This window comes from Zingiber officinale, unplaced genomic scaffold (genome assembly GCF_018446385.1).
Source record: "Zingiber officinale cultivar Zhangliang unplaced genomic scaffold, Zo_v1.1 ctg182, whole genome shotgun sequence".
In the NCBI taxonomy this organism is placed as follows: Eukaryota; Viridiplantae; Streptophyta; class Magnoliopsida; order Zingiberales; family Zingiberaceae; genus Zingiber; species Zingiber officinale.
The window spans coordinates 441,997-459,060 of NW_024589871.1; the positions used below are offsets into that span (position 1 = coordinate 441,997).

The following is a 17,064-nucleotide window of genomic DNA, read 5'->3' on the forward strand; positions in this document are numbered from 1 at the left end:
ATATATATAATTTTATGCTGCGGTGCATAAGGTGCGGTTTTGTGCGGTACTTGTGCCACGTCAGCCGCGTTAAAACGCTCAAAAAAAAAAAAACTGCGCCAACTCAAGACGCACACTGCGCGAACCACCTCAACACGCGAACCCTAGCCGCCGAAGAGAACCCCCTCGCGCTCCCTGCCGCGCGAAGAGGAAGCCGATTTCCTCTCCGAAACTTGCCGCGGTCCAGCTCCTCTCCGCGAGCCGTCTCCACCTCCTCTCCGCGAGCCACCTCCTCTCTGCCAGCCACCTTTCTCTCCGCGAGACGTCTCCTCTCCGCGAACCCTAGCAGAGTGCGGCGCCGCTCAACCGTCTCTAGCCGAAAGTTCTCCCTCTTCGAAACCTGCCGCAAGCCGTCTCCTCTCCGTGAGCCATCTACTTCCTCTCCGCCACCTTCCTCTTCGCGAGCCACCTCCTTACTCGCCCCCTAAATTATCTCTCCCTCTCCGCGAACCCTAAATTATCTCGCTCCCCTTCCTCGCCCCGGCTTCACAATCTCGCCCCGATCTCCAGCCGAAAAACTCTCCTCCGTCTAACTCTCCTCTACCGTCTAACTGTCCTCCGCCATCAAAGAATTTTCGAATCACCAAGGCAAGCTCTATCGAGCTGCTCTTTCTGGCGAAGGTTTTAGATTTATGCTTATTGTTTTAGTTGAACAGGGCCAACCATGGAACACGACGAGGAGCAAGAGCATGGTCATGTAAAGAAGGAAGATTCGGCATGGAAAAACAGTGGAGGATCTAAATATAAAATCAAGAAAAAAAGGTCTCGGGAAGATGCTGAACGTGAGGGAAAACATGGTATCTGCTACCTTAGTCGAGTTCCGCCACGCATGGATCCTTCTCACATTCGCCAAATCCTTTCTCAATATGGAGAGATACAACGGATATATCTGGTTCCAGAGGGTAATACATTCTCATATGATTGATAGAAGTAATTGGTACAAGAACTTTAAGGGAACGATTTTAGAGGCAAGTATTAAAAATCTATAGGGTAGTAGTCTAGTACTGTTGCCATACATACACAAATATTTACATTGAATTAATTGACCTTCTAGCAGGACAATTGTCGTTTCATGTTGAGGAGCATGAAATATTGTCAGTGGTTTTACCCAATTTTGAGCAATCCATGGGTGGATTATCTTGATTAGTATCGGACATGTAGTGTTTTATTCATATCGGGCGAGTGCTATTTTGTTCAGCATAGGAATGAAAATTTTATGCAGGATCCCTCATAGGATTTGTTATGGAAAGCTCCTTAGCAATCACAGGTTGAGTCCCAACTATTGGGGTCAGCTACATGGATTTATTCTTTGAACTATACAAACTGCAGTTTCATATTACTAACTACATGGTTACCTTAATGTTAATCCGCATTAGTGATGTTCAAAACATAAAACATATGGACCAGTCAAGTATCAGGCAACTTTGGACAAAGGATATTGCATCTACACTAGTTATCCTAAATTTGTGCGCCAGCTGATATGGGCGTAGTAGGTTGGCTATATTGGTGTCAGCTCAAATTATCTCATTGACATTATATCACTATGTTTGCACTAATTTATTTGCAGGACAAGTTTGATGTGTCAAATTTTTAGCTTTGTGTATGCTTCTATTGGTGTTTGATTGGGATTCATATGGTAATTTGTCCTGTGATGCTTTCCCACACCTATTATGTCTTGGTTTGAATCTTCATTCATTCATTCATTCATTCATTCATTTGAGACCATATATTTCATGATGCTACACATGGTAACCAGGAACAACATTCTCTATGTTGCTTTGCAAACTATCTTGATGCATTGGACATGGATGCCCATCATCTATGATCAAGAAATTTTATTTCTTTCATTTAGGACACCTTATAATTTGTTATCTATTGGAAATATAATGGGTCCTATTGTATGCCATTGCAAGTTTATTTGAAAACCTTTGGTGATTGGTAAGCATAAGTGGCAAATTTACCTCAAATAAATCCATTTCCAATTTTTTGAAAAAAATCTCTGATTGCATCCCTAAGCAAGTTTTCTCCTGTCATTTTATTTCTAAGCCTTGATATTGAACTTGTTGCAATCAGAGTTTTCAAATCGACTTCTTCAGTTGGTCCAGTCATGATTCAGGATGGTGTCATAACTTGAGCAATCAGTTATAGTTTCAGAGATTGGATGATTATTTATATATGCTTATATAATCAAGAAATCGGACAAATTATAGAATGAATCAGTTGATTTGATCACATCTGACTATGCAGTATAAGATTAAAACCAGCTTGGAAAGGAGAGGCATAAGAGATGGGAAAGGAGGAGGGGGAAGTGGCATTATTGCTATTGCTAGTTTGCTGGTGGTTTCTAGGGCATTGCTTCCATCTCTATGGGAATGGCGTTATTGTAACTTGAAAATGTCGAAGGAAGGAGATGAATAATGTGGTGAGGGAGACAAGCTGATAAAGAAATATCAAGCAAAATTTAAAAAGAAGTGTATGGTTGTGGGTGTACTTTGTAAAACAATGGAAAAAGTTTGTCTAACAGTAATCGATAGGAAAAACTCTATCTTTTATATATTTAAAAAAAAATTAAGTTAAATTTTATAAATAAAAATATAAAAATTGTAGCAATGATAGATTTTAGCAATGACATTGCAAGAGAAAGATAATGGTGGCTGTGAGTTCAAACAATAATTGACTGGATGGATTTCTAGTCAATTGGAAGCTTAAGCAGAGTCTTGGTCGGCAATATAGTAAAATTCTCATGACTACTTTCACGTATTAAACCACAAAGCACAGCTAACTTATACCATATTTTCAGCACATCTGAGCCCAACCACACAAAAGTACAATTTTCTCAACAATTGTTGGGGGAGGGCATGATTGAGTCAATATTAATATAGAGGCACCTACAGACAAATACTGGAAATTTGGGAATTTCTTTTAGTAAGTTGTCCAAGATTAAGTGTTTATACAAATATGCTTGCCTAGTTTCTGGTGATACTATGGATTCCAATGACTTTTCTTCATTTTATTCTCTTTATTTTTAGAGAATTTCCTGGTACACTTCTAATATTAGTATGTTAGTTGAAATTTTCTTTTGAATTATAGTGTTAGCAAGCAAGATGCACTTTAAATGTTTTCCAAATTAATCATAGTATGCTTTTCATCTTTCTGTTTCAGATGATGCAGTTAAAGCTCAGCGGAAGCAATCTGGTGGTTTTCGAGGGAAAGGATTTTCTGAAGGGTAAGTATCTCAGCCTTTAAACTTCTCGGTGCAAAAATTAAAAGAGTACTCCTAGTTCTCAAAATCATCCAGGGGGTGCTCCTTTTTTATTTTTTACATCAAAATGATGCTGTAAATTTTTTTTTCAAATTACACTTTTAAAATCTGCTTAATAGACAAAAAAGATGTGTGGATAATTGGATTCACTAAAAACATTCCCAACCTCAAGGGCCTAGCTTGATTAATAGAAAAAATCTTAATTTTATAGAATAAGAAATACTCATATGCAGAAAAATATGTTTAAGTTTGAATTCATAAGAAAATTATGGCACAACTTTAAAAATTATTTAACAATATACAAAATAATCATGTCAATAATGATACAAATTTAAAATTGAATTGATGCAAACACAATTTTAATATTTATGCAATATTTTTTTGGGTCTTTAACCACGAAGTGTCCGCACATCACAGTAGATGTGAGACCATCGTGTTCAAGATGAGAGCAATAAAGTTAAATATGACCCAATAGTGCCATAAATGGATTCGAAAGCTCGACCTTTGGCTAGAAGCTCTCTAGATCTAGCTTCCTTACCGCTTGACTGAGTAACTATTGGTATATTTTTATGGAACATTTAACACAAACCCAAACAAATAATTATGACTGTAAAAGTTTTAAAAAATTAAATTAAATTTATAGGAAATTTAGTTTACTATTTCTACCAACTGTTTGACTGGTGAACAAAATTTTAATTTTGCACAACAAAAATAATCATGTTGATAGAAGTATAAGTTTAAATTTAAATTTATTAAAAATTAATTTATAATTTGGAAAGAAATATACACTTTTTGGTTAGAATTTATCCTGACTTGCTCATTCCCAACTCATTAAAACTCCTTGCTTATCGCTAAATCCTATATTTTAGGGCTGTTGATGTTTGTAATATGTCAGTTATGGATGTTGATGCTTGGTAACTAGTAGTTAGCATGTCTTGCCTAATGTGAAGTTTGTCTTCCTCTGTATAAATTTCTCTTTTAACATTTTTAACAATAATTTTTTTAGGTGGGTAGAATTCACAAAGAAAAGTGTTGCTAAGGAGGTTGCGAGCATGCTAAATGGTGAACAAATAGGTAAAGTGCATGAACATTTTGTTATAGTAACATTAGGCAAATTATTTGTACCTGCTTCTTTCCTTTCTGTGTGTTGGCATCATCATTTCATGAACATATAAGTTTATACCTTTCAATTTTTTTGTTTTTCCCTATGCATTTAGTTCTTTAATATTCAAGTTTTGTACATTGTAAATGCAAGCTGTTTGTATACCCATATTTGCTTATACCTATAGACATTAGATTTTTGGATTCATACTAAGTCTCTGTAAAAACCCTAACCTACTCGCTCAACTTGTTTTGAAGAACTGAACTGAATTGGCATAAAAAAAAGGGACTTTTTTGAGCTTTCTTTGAGTTTCAAAAATTTTGAAGCTTGTACTGGATTGAACTGAAAATTGATTGTCTCCACCTCCATATATATCTGTTTGGTTTTTAGATTTCAAATTTTTAGTAAGAACTTTGAACCATCTTTGGCTAAATTTGACTTTTCTCAAAACTTTCTTGACCTATCTTGATTTCATCAATACCACATTCCCTTTTAAGGCCACATGACCAAAATATGTTCATCCATTGATGGATCTTACAATTTGTTTATTACCACATGGGTGCTTGTCACAATGTTTGTTCTTTGTTTTTGCTGTCGAATTCCATTCTGAAATTTCAGTTGTGTTTGCTAATGGGATAGAGAACAAAAGAGTTCCAGAGATGAAAGTGAAGATGATAGATGAAAAAAAGAGCGATTTTCTTCCTTTATGTTTCCTTGGAAGGATGAAAATAAGGAAATAAAAAGATCAGATTAGGCTTTAATAAAATTTTAGGATATAACGATATGTTATTATTACTAACATTATAATTTTCAATAAATTGATTTAAATCTTTTTTAGCGCCAGGCACCATATTTGATATTAGGGATGTATTTTTTGGGTTTGCTCTTATTCTTGGCGGGGTTGGCATTTATTGAGTTCAATTTAGTAAGTAGCTTATCCACAGTTTGGTGTAAGTTTTTAAATGAACCCGACTTTCTCTTCTACTTCTTCAACACATGTTACTCCATTTACTCTTGCCTATCAAAGACAACAAATATGGTGTCACCAAAAGAAAACAATGGTGTGATGTACAACCACCATGGTCTATCAACGCTGTTTTTATATAAAGATTGTCAAAAGGTGTTTATGGGGTTTGCAATTCTTATGGGAGTTAAATGGAGAGATGTGATCTATTGAGAGATGGAAGGTAAAGTATGATCCTTTGCTGATTAGAGAAGATAGCAAGTTAAAGTTGGTAAGGGGGATAACATCAGATCGACACTAAATTATTTGCTTTTTATGGAGAAAGGAAGTTGAGATTTGCACAAAAAATTATTGTGGGAAGGAAAAGAAGGCTTAAGCTATGATGACAGTTTTATCTAGGAAGATAACAAGGAAGGAGATAATGCTGACTTTTGGTGGCAAGGTGGTTAGGCTCTCCATTTGATGTAGCTCGAGATAAATTTGCATTCCTTAGTTAGCGATCTCAAGGATTGCATACATTAGTTGACAATCATGAGATTAGATAAAATATAAAAATTGAATTCCTTGTTATTGTTTAATGATTAGGGATCTCTTTTAGAGGCTTTTAAAAAAAGATATATTGTAAATTGTAAAATTAGATAAGACAATAAAATAATATTTCAGAAACCAAAAATGGAATGGCTGCATATCCATATTTGATGCCTCTAGTGAATTAATTTTATTGGATTCTTTTTAATTTAATCCAGTTATTTAATTTCATCATCCCTATACTATTCAGACTCTCATATGACCTTTAACATCTACAAGCCCACTATTAATATATTTGCTCAGACTACATAAAGCCTTGTTATTTTTTTGTACTGTTGTCTGATTTTAAAACTATTGCACTGGATTGTTGGATCTTAATTCTGTTAATCTGACCAATATGATTGACTTTGTTAACATTCAGGAGGAAAGCGTAGATCAGCTTTCTTTTATGACATTTGGAACATCAAGTATTTGAGCAAGTTCAAATGGGATGATCTGGTTGGTGAAGTAGGTAAGTGTACTTGTTATTTAATCAATTTATTTTCTTTTTTTTTTGTTGTTGTGTGTGAAACTTGTGACTTCCATTGTTCATGTAGCTATCAAGAAACATGAACGTGAGGAAAAGTTTCAACTGGCAATATCTGCTGCAAAGAGGGAGCGAGACTTCTATTTGTCTAAGTTGGAACAATCTAAAGCTTTGAGATCTATCAAGGAAAAAAAAGATAAGGCATGTCTTCCATTGAGCTTATGAATATTAGGAGTAATAGATGAATATTAATACTTTTTTCCTTCCAATTTGTTACCAGAATAAGTCATCTTGTAGGATTTAGGATGTTCTTCCGCGATCCTCTCAAGGGGAGACTACGTAGTTTACTATTCTCTCTACCATTGAGAAATCTTGATTTTCCCTACCTCGTGAGCCCACCACATTTTTTCTTCACACTTCACCAACCCCTTTGTTTCTCTCTGTCCCATCTCTATTGTGCATATCTCACTCCTCTCAGATCTAACATCAAAATCTAATTGGATTCTTGTGTAAACACTGAACATCTAACCCATTGGGCTTTACCTCCTTTGCTACAATTTTGACCTTTGTTGTTTTGATCATCTTTCCAAGCCTCTCCCAAAGAATCCCCATCTTCATCTCCATCCTTTTGCCCTCCTGCAATGATCATTTATGGTTAATCATTATCCAACAACCATTCTCATCCAATCTAGCAAAACTCAGGAGTGAAGGTCTCTAACTAATTTTTGTGTTTGCCTCTAACTAATTTTTGTTCGATAAATAGGGATTCCTATAGCAAATACATGTCTCTATCCCTATCCCTGATTGGAATTCTCACTGCTGATTTTTTGCTGTAAGGCTGAAAGCATTTTCACCTAACAATTTCTCACTGTTTCACAGAAGCAAAAGGTTGAAGGGCAAGATAAAGATGGTGCATTCAAAAACAAAGTGTTTCGCCAATTTCCACAGAACAGACCAGTTGCAGATGATTTTCAAAATAAACCTGCACTCTCAAAGGATCTTCTAGCTGGGGTACAATTCTCTGTCAATGTGATACAAACTCTCAAACTCTTCTTTTTGTGTGGAATTGCTGATTATATTAGATCTTTTGCAGGTCTTTGGCCGCTCATCCCCATGAATTCATTATTGGGTGATCCACAAAAGACATCCCATTTGAATTAAAGAAGACAAAAATGCTTGTAGGTATTCTACCAATCTGTTTCTTTGTATGGATTTATGGATTCATTTCATCTCAGAAGCTAACTGTTGCAAAATGCATGAAAATATCTGTTTAATCGTCGTAATTTGTATAATTTCAGCAACCATCTGATTGGCAACTAGATGAGATCGATATCAAAGTGGAGAGTTGATGCATCACAATGACAGTTGAAATTCGTGAAATCATTTCTTGTAGCTCAGAAGTATTGAGTGTTCACAGATCAGAAAAAAAGAAACAAAAAATGGTTCAAGCATGCCCCGTAAGTGCAGTATCAAGTTTTTTTTTTTTTTATTTTCCTACAGAATTTAGTGATTACTTTTATTGTTGGGGTTCCTCACTCGTGCTATTTTGTTGTTAATTATTCTGTGTTAAATTGTTTATCTTTCGAGCAGAGCCATCATACTAGTTTTTGAATATGGAGATTTTTTTACTTTTAGAGAATTAAATGTAAGTTTTGATTTAAATAATGATTTTATAAATAAAAAAAAAAGTCATGCAAAGCCTTGTCGATGATGTACTAATTTATTATGTAATTGAAAGGACACGGTTAAATCTTAGTATTTTTAAAATGAAACTTCTTATTAAATTCGTTAGAATTTAAAAGGTCTATGTTAAATTTATTCATTATTTCTTTCAAAATCATTGTTATCAGCTACCGATTTATTGAATGACGTAGATGCACTGAAAAGGTTGTCCTGGTGGAAAAAAAAATTTAAAAATAAAATATATATTCTGAGAAATTGACGCCGCATACACTATCAAGTCGTATCATGCTTAAAATTGATAATAACAATTAAATTGATCTCCTACCGTAGGAGTAAATCATAAGGGATATGTACTCTTCCGTCCACTTAATATAAGAGGATAAATTAGGAGGGGTATTTATTTTAGTATAGTGGTCTTTCAGGTAAGAAAGGTTAAATATCTCGTAAAATATAAATATATTCATTGAAAATTAATTTTAAAATTTATTAGATCAATCAACCATTAATAAAAGTTGATTATGTTTCACAACTTGTCTTCAAATTATGTAAAAGGAAATATATCATGAAATCAACTTATAGTTCATCGTCAGGTGGTCAGAAGGTGGGAGAAAATTTTTTCCAAGGACATGCACTTATGGATTATAGTAACCATCCATGTAACTCGTGGGATAGGGATGACAATTTTTTCCATAGGATCCCACATATTCGAGACGATATTTTGAGTATGAGTTTAGGTTTAGGAAAATTTTTGAGTATGGGTTCATGCTCACTGACTTGGGTTAATGGTCATTTGAATCAGAGATGAGACCAGGGATAAGGATTTAATCCCTACGGGGATGGGGATGGAGATTCTCCAATTAAATAGGGGCAGAGATTGAGATAGATTTAGGGGCAGAGGTATATTTCAGGGATGAAGGTGGAAAGGACAAATCCGTCCCTGTCCTATTCCATTGGGATAGGGATGACAATTTTATACATAGGGTCCCACAGATTCGAGACGATATTTTGAGTATGAGTTTAGGTTTGGGAAAATTTTTGAGTATGGGTTCATGCTCACTGACTTGGATTAATGGCCATTTGAATCAGAGATGGGACCAGGGATAAGGATTTAATCCCTGCGGGGATGGGGATGGAGATTCTCCAATTAAATAGGGCAGAGATTGAGATAGATTTAGGGGCAGAGGTATATTTCAGGGATGAAGGTGGGAAGGGCAAATCCGTCTCTATCCTGTTCCATTGGCATCCCTACCATAGCCCAATTAAATCTTTATCATGCTTTAAAACATGGAGAGAAAAAAAAACTTGTTCGACTCTACTTGTTGCGATGCACGCAAGATATAGCTGATTGCTCATTCCAAACCGTTTGTCCAAGTCTAAAAGCATAGAATACCCTTTCCCGGCAGCCATACAACCGATAGAAGATTGATTCCTTGTGAAACATGCTTATTATATCTATATCTATTATTCTTCTCATTTAATTTCTTCGACAGCAGCTAGCTACCTAGCTAATAATGCGCTGTCCATTTCCTTCTAGAAAAAAAAAACTCAAAAACAATTCAATTCGCAGGCCTCAACTCAAGTTAATAATGCGCTGTCCATTTCATTCTGGAAAATCACTTAATTAATTAATTAATTAATTAATGACGACCTTTTCATTCTCAAACTAAGGGCCGTGCACTGCTCAAAAAAGTAAGGCTTCTAGAACCAATTAAGTTGCCTGGACAATCATCCTTTTTCATTTCCCACAAGATATCTTCAATCTCAAACTCATGCCTAAGCCAAATCTAACACGGATCCTCATGCACAAGCACATTGATAATTGATTAATATAATATATATGCATATATATATATGTGTGCGCGCGCGTGCTCTGTTTCCCCACATACTGCAGTACTTCTAATGTCGATCGCCATAGATATCATGCACAAGGGCTTTACTTCCTCCCCTCCTGCTGCTGCTGCTGCTGCTGCTGAAGTCGGAGACAACTTTGACATCGAGTTTTCCCGACCTTGTTCGATGAAAGAAGAAGATGCGAGCGACGCGGAGTCCGGCGTCTACAAGACAATGGCGCATGATGAAGGAGACACAGAGGATGAAGCTTGCTCGAGTTTGGTAGCAGGCGTCGTCTTTGTAAATAAGTGCTCGTCGCAAGTTTATCGGATGACTTGGGGATCGTCGTCGGACGAGGAAGAGGATATTGTGGAAGGTGATGAAGAGCAGGAGGAGAGGTCGGTGAAGGAGGATAACAGAGATCCAAGGGAGGACGACAGGGCGTTCTGGAAAGCATGCTTAGCCCATGGCTATCCGTGAGAATGTATAATTTATCAAAATTAATTTCACAAGTTTTTTTTTTGGTTTTCCTTCGTTCAATTGTCAATATAAAATGATGAAAAAATTATTGTAACAATGATCGATCGGTGAATCAACATTTTGAGTTTTTTTTTTGTTTGTTTGAGGGATGAAGAACACCACCAATGAAAAAAAAAAAAAAAAAGTTGGTCTTTCAACAGCGTTATTGCTCGCCATCATCTATCAAGATCGAGCTGAGATCAAATCGCAATAGTCTGTCTATCATGACCATCACTTGTCACTTACTTAGCAATTATTGTTATCCATAATCCTTTTGAAATTATTGATCTTTACTAATATTTACCCCACGTGAAGAATATTAAATATAATATATAATCATTAAAAAAAATCCCAGGTAACCTGTCCAGCTCCACGAAAAATTTCTATCGGTCATCAAAATAAATTAGGAAATGCACGTCATGATCGACTCAGGAGCCTAACATCCTTTAGTTACGTCTCTCATTTGGAGAAATAATTATTACAAATATATCATATTTGAGATTCAAATCATTAGTATCTGGATGATAATATGAATATCCGACATCATAGCTCCGGGACACAGGAGAGCCATGCTTCTCACAGAATGAGCCATGATCGAATTTCTAGAGTCACAAAGTTAATGAGAGTCAACTACGAATCCATATTATCATCCGCCATTACTTCTATGCAGTAGGAGGGACAGCAGAGTCATCGTCAGTTTTCTTATCTCTCAGACGACAGGTTCTCACTAATGATGGAAATGCTAACACGCAATTTGGCAGTGTATATGGTAATGCAGGAGCTATTCTTCACCAGTTCAATGTAAGTCCAGAAAATGAGAATGGAAGAGAATAGTCTATCATATAAATTAAAAATATAATTTATGATACATCAGAGTATCTGTGAACTTTTTTTTTTAATTTTATTATTTTTTTGGTATTCATTTTATTTCTCTGAAATCAGTTTGATGGTCTTGAGAGAAACTAAATATCCCATTGGTTTGAGGAATATAATTGATGGCTTTTTTAATTAATTAATTAATTTTTCTGTTGTATTTAGCTTTCTGTTTATCTTGTATATAAGCTATGACAATCATCAACAAAATTGATACAAAAAAAACACTCTGAAGTAGGCAGAGTTCTAGCTGAATTTTCTTATATCTAGAAAAGCAATGCAAAAGAACATAAGATGCTCTAAAAACTTTCTAACAATAATAACCGCGTATTATATATTTGCCAAGAAATTAAAAAAAAAACTAAAGTTCAGTGAAAATAAATTGACTATTAGAATCTTTACCTGTCGCCGCCAAAACATGTATGATTTAAATAACCATTAAGATACATAATGAACTTCATGGAATGATCAAAACAATGATGTAGGCATTCAATATAAACATATTATTCACCTGCCTCATCTGCCATGATGTAGATCTTTGTATAAATTCCAAACTAGGGGAAAGACAACCTTAAAAAAAATATGTTTCTAAATGTTAAAGCCTCTACCAAATGAAGCTCCTGAAACAGATCGGATAACACTATTGAGAAGTATTCTCGACCAATGATGACCCTATCTGAAGCATCAGTGGATACACAGGACTGAATTCCTTGTCTCCTCGAGCTCTGACCTTTCTCTCATAATCATCAAGTGTAGCCTTAATTCCTTTCCAAATCTGATCCTCACCGTGTGAATCAAGCCATATCGAGTACTTTTTAGGTGTCAGCTGATTACTTTGTAATGGAGATTGCAACTCATCAGGAGCTCTAGAGTAAAGGTGATGGAGTATAACACTGGGTGGCAGGTCCTTGAGTAATGGAGACCCTGCAAGCTGATCTGTCTCCAGAAAGATGATAGGTCGGAAAGCACGAAGTGCTCGATATGGTGCACCAAGTTGTTCCACAGGAAACAAGTTCTGGCCAACAGCATGCTCCAGCTCAGCCATATCTCTTGCCAGCTTCAGCTTACCTGACTCGGACAGAGGTCTCAAAAGAGAAGCATGTCTGATGAAGAAGATTAAAATTCGAGAAGCCATTCTGCGAGCTAGCATTGTGCATATAGTCTCAGAATGAGAGCCAGAAGAAAGCAGAAGCTTGGATAGGAACTCATTTCGAAAATGGAGTGAGCATTTCTGTAACCCATCCATGTAACTTGTGGCATTGTTATCCAACATTGAGTCAATTCCTGCAGATCCATAATCTTGCTCATGGATTTGCAGTATGTAGGATTCCAATTGATCAAGCATAGCTTTGAATAAGGAGGTAACTGAGTCGCACGCAACTCCATAGATGACGCCAAGTGAAGGAGACAGGACATCTGAAGCTATAGCTGGAAGTGAAGAAGTTGTGTGAGAAACACGTGCATGTATCTCCTGCAAATGCAGGCACAAAGAAAAATTCTTGATTTGGGCTGCAGTGGCAGGACCAGTGACTTGGCAAGCTTCGGGACCAGTGGAGATCTGGAAGTTAAATATAACACAATATCAAAGATTATGTCTAATCAGTAAACAACCACAAGAAAGCTAATTGTAATACCCCAACTTATACGATAAAATAATGTTGAAATAGAAAAGGCATAAAAGCTCAAAGACAATTCTTATTTTTCAAAAACACAAACAATTTTAGAAACTGCTTCTCAAAGTCATAAAAGGAAACTTCCAATTTTTACCACAACAAATTTTTGAACAAATTTTACTCTAGGAATTATGTTCTCATCAAAACAATCATGAAAGTCATGTAGGTTCCAACTACTTGTTGTGCAAAAGGCGGGTCCCGCCGCCCAGCGGCCCCCTAGGCCTGGCCCCACAGGGATCCTAGGAGGAGGTAAATCAGCGGTGAATGCTGGCCCGGGTAAAGCGTGGTGTCTCCGGAATTTAACACAGCCGGCCCAGATTATTCATCCAGTGCGCGTCCGTGGACCTTCGACCCTACAACTCATTGTGCAAGGATGCCACGCCTTAACCGGTTGATCCAGCCCGCGGGGGCAAGTTCCAACTACTTGTGATCACATAGATCTTGTCCCTTAGTTTAACTTTATACGAGACCATATCACTAGAATTGTTCAGATCAATAAAATTACTTTTTATTGCATTAACTAATGTTCTTTCATTTCCCTATATCCTATAAACCTTCAAATCTAATTCAATTGATTGACCACCTTCTAACACAGTACCAACTCAAACTATTTTCTTTCATTTCATCAACTTTTGGAACTGCTTCTAATTGCAAATGATCTATTGGCTGTTAAGATAGTCGAGGAAAAACCGGAAGAGACTCAGAAGAAATACAAATCATCAAATTCTTATGTCTCCTTCATAAATTCTCAATGCCTATGAACAAAGCAAAAGAATATCTACAAAGGAGAAACCAAAACAATAATAGGAAATATCCCAAATCAAATATGCAAATGAAATTGAAAATTCTAACCAGATAGTTCTTAGAATCCATTGGAGACTAAAATTGGATGCACATCCCAAGGTACAAATTCTATATAGTAACAGAAGTATAACAAGTAACCAACCAAGACTTGTGAAATTAAACATAAGCATCAATGCATAGGAAAACCCAAATAGGTGAGGTAGCTATTGTTGGAGACTATTTACCTGGTATTCAGCCCTCTCTGCTAACAAGAGAAGAACTTTGCCAATCTCATGCAAAACAAGGAGGATAAGGTGCCCGTGCATTCTCACAACTTCAATCTCTTCTTGGATACGCAATATAATTCTAGAGATCTGCTCTTTTGATGGAATGCTTCCGCGATTAGACACTGCAAATATGCTATTTACATTATCTGAAAGACGACTTAGGCATAAAGCAAGAAATGCTGTTTGGAATATGTTAATGGCAGCAACCAATTGTTCCTTTCCTTCAGGATTCAGAGCGGGTAGAACCCCCTTCACATTCGTGTCCCGTGAAATTCTTTCAAGAAGATTCTCAATCATAGAGAACAACTTTGGATACCCATGTGTAAATGCTTCTTTGACAAAACTAGATGCTGTGAAAGCAGACTTAATTTGACTAGCAAAAGTTTTCACAAGTGCTTCCCAGACCCGTTCTGTTAATAGAGGATCACCCTCCTGTATCAGGTTCAGCAAAGTGAAATAAGAGACAAAGTTTTAAACAACAAAGTGCACCAAAACATCAGCAAAAACAAAATCAAGTTAAAAAGAATAATCCATAACATGGTGTAGAATTCAAAAGAACAAAGGAAATGTGATTCCTGTGGTTGATTGCTATAATAACAACACAACCTTTATTCTAATTTCTGCATTCACCAAGATAACAGAATATGTCAAGGAAAACAGATTTATCACAGATAGCATAGTCATAATTTCTGAAACCATAATTTCAAGTTCATTATAGATGACAAAAAAACCAACACACAAAACAGAGGGTAGGGCTACTCTAGCAACTGCAGCTAAGATCATTACAAAATTAACTGAGGTAAGCTTTGCTGTTCTAATACCTAAAAGATGACCAGATGAAAGTTCCATTCAACTGCATATATAATTTGCTAAATTAATAAGATATGGAGGTTGCAGCACGCAAGGAAGGATCCTTCTCTCCAATTCCCAACACCCATTAGGCCAATCATTTTCCACAAATTCAATATCCCACTTCAACTGCATGTTAACCTATCCTAATTCTGCATAATTTGCAACTAAATTAATGATATATGGAACTCACAAGGCAGGATCCTTCCCTCCAATTCCAACCATTCATCAGGTCAATCATTTTCCACAAACTCAATCTCCCGCCAACAGTTTCATCAACTATGTTCAAAGAATCAGACGTTAAACAGATTGAAAAGTCCATTTAAGCTGTTCCATTTGATGAAAAAGATGTGAAAGTAGATTAGAAACAATTATGAATTTAATTAAAACACTCAGAAAGCAACATAGAATATCAAGGAAAATGGATTTGCGTTTATAAAAGAATATGCTAGCAGAAAGAAACCTGAAAAAACAGAATTTATTTTACAGACAGAATTTTGCAGAAATCATAATGTACTGGGAAAACGTTCTAGAAATTCTCTCCTATGATAACTGCATGGTTTCAAAAGTTCAGATAAAAAAAACAACAAATCAAAAACCAATTTCTTACTCAAAGTCTCGTAGAAGGAGTCCGATATGTTAAACAAATTACTCACCTGCCAGACCTCATTGAGGAATAGGACCTGCGTAAATGGCACCTTCTTCTTTGAGAGCACGGTCTGTAGATGCCACACCGCAGTCACGACCTTGTGAAGTTCGTCCATGCACTTCCCCATCCTTTCCCAAAGGGCATCTGTAGCCCTCTTCCCTCCCCCAATCTGTGGTGTCCCGCTCCTTTGAACCCCGCCAGGACCAAAACCCGCCGATGATGTTGAGATCGCCTTCATGTCGAGCGCCGTTCCTACGCTTTTGACCCCGATACCCTTATATTTGCTGACAATGGTATCGACAGCAGATCTAAGCTCCCCAAGGTTGTAGAACACCTGAAGGCCACACCAAATGTCGTTCTGATTGGACTCGTCCATGCCCCTCTCGATGGTCTTCATAGCCTCAGTCCTCAGGCGAGACCCTATCTCCGAGAGCCAGCGTATCTCATCCTCGACGACGGAGATACCGGAAAGGCCGCGTTCCTGGTAGAGGAGCTCGATCTCGTGATGCATCTCAGCAGCTTTGGAGAGGTCAAGACGGTCAGGAGTGCCTGACGAGACGAGATCTCGCAGCCTGCGCGAGAGACGGAGGAGTCTGGCAGCGGAGGCGAGGAGATCGGCAGCGGCGTGGAGGTTGGATAGCTGGATAGTGTGGGCACGAACCACCTGGCGAGGCTCGGCGAGATCCAGACGGGAACGGCGGAGGGAGGACTGAAGGGACTCGACGCCGGAGCGGACTGCGGCGAGGGAAGACTCAGAGGAGCGGAGAGAGGCTAGCTGCGCAAGAAGGGCAGGATGGCGGGACAGCACCTCCTTTCGAAGATGGCTCTGAAGGAGGCGAATGGCATCCTGGAGGGACTCAGCGAGGGCGGCGGCGGAGCCGGAGCTTAGGGCCTGGGAAGAGAAGCGCACAGAATCGAATTCGGGGGAGAGGAAGGCGGAGAAGATGGGATCGGAAGCGAAGGCCTCGAGGGGCGAAGGTGAGGAGGAGGCGTCGGCGGAGGAAGCGGCAGTGTCGGCGGCGGAAGGGCTCTTGAAGGTCCCGAGCTTTTGGAGCGGGGAAGACGGAAGGATGCCCGGCGACGCCATGACAAGAGGTGCAGTGCCTGCAGTCGCAGCACCAGATCAAGATCTAGTCCCTCGTCGGCTTTTCTCCCCTTCGCCTGCGTTTGTAGGCTGAACACTGGGCCTTGACTTCAACACGGGCCTAGTTGCTCCGGCCCATATTGTGACGACCCATGCATCTGGTAATTCATTAAAAAACACTCATCCTGATGAAGTTGTGAATTGAGGGAGCCATACGTATAAATTCATAGGGAAGTCTTCATCTACAAGTCAGATGGTTAATCTTCACTCTTCAAAGCGTACAGTAAACCCGAGTAATCGATTTAAAGAAATCCAAAACATATGCCGGATGATAGCAGCAGTCACATTCCCACGCAACCTCGTGTAACCAACTTGCATATGCAGCAGTACCTCTCCATATAATACAACAGAAT

At 37.8% G+C, this 17,064-nt stretch overlaps 2 protein-coding genes across 3 annotated transcripts; one reads left to right on the top strand and one right to left on the bottom strand.

The window, feature by feature from the left end:
* Positions 1–92: 92 nt before the first annotated feature.
* On the top strand, positions 93–8,019 carry LOC122036627 (pre-rRNA-processing protein ESF2-like). Of its 2 annotated transcripts, none has more exons than XM_042596011.1 (9): positions 93–627; positions 696–941; positions 3,202–3,265; positions 4,308–4,375; positions 6,317–6,406; positions 6,492–6,622; positions 7,301–7,432; positions 7,515–7,603; positions 7,720–8,019. In XM_042596011.1, the coding sequence occupies exons 2-8, from the start codon at positions 704–706 to the stop codon at positions 7,536–7,538; spliced, it is 747 nt and encodes a 248-aa protein (XP_042451945.1). In that variant the 5' UTR covers positions 93–627; positions 696–703; the 3' UTR covers positions 7,539–7,603; positions 7,720–8,019. The 2 variants fall into 2 exon arrangements, with proteins under 2 accessions (XP_042451945.1, XP_042451944.1); XM_042596010.1 differs by having other exon boundaries at positions 7,515–7,599.
* A 3,728-nt stretch (positions 8,020–11,747) lies between these two features.
* LOC122036625 (conserved oligomeric Golgi complex subunit 5-like) lies at positions 11,748–16,707 on the bottom strand. Its single transcript, XM_042596009.1, has 3 exons — positions 15,575–16,707; positions 14,028–14,501; positions 11,748–12,884 (listed from the first exon to the last, which is right to left on the bottom strand). The coding sequence occupies exons 1-3, from the start codon at positions 16,652–16,654 to the stop codon at positions 11,967–11,969; spliced, it is 2,472 nt and encodes an 823-aa protein (XP_042451943.1). The 5' UTR covers positions 16,655–16,707; the 3' UTR covers positions 11,748–11,966.
* Positions 16,708–17,064: the final 357 nt, after the last annotated feature.

Coding starts and splice junctions, on each gene's coding strand:
- LOC122036625 (XM_042596009.1), bottom strand. CDS start 16,654: ATGGCGTCGCCGGGCATCCTTCCGTCTTCCCCGCTCCAAAAGCTCGGG. Junction 14,502..15,574: donor TCCTCAATGAGGTCTGGCAG/GTGAGTAATTTG, acceptor AACCTGATACAG/GAGGGTGATCCTCTATTAAC. Junction 12,885..14,027: donor CAGAGAGGGCTGAATACCAG/GTAAATAGTCTC, acceptor TTTAACTTCCAG/ATCTCCACTGGTCCCGAAGC.
- LOC122036627 (XM_042596011.1), top strand. CDS start 704: ATGGAACACGACGAGGAGCAAGAGCATGGTCATGTAAAGAAGGAAGAT. Junction 4,376..6,316: donor GCTAAATGGTGAACAAATAG/GTAAAGTGCATG, acceptor GTTAACATTCAG/GAGGAAAGCGTAGATCAGCT. Junction 6,623..7,300: donor TCAAGGAAAAAAAAGATAAG/GCATGTCTTCCA, acceptor ACTGTTTCACAG/AAGCAAAAGGTTGAAGGGCA.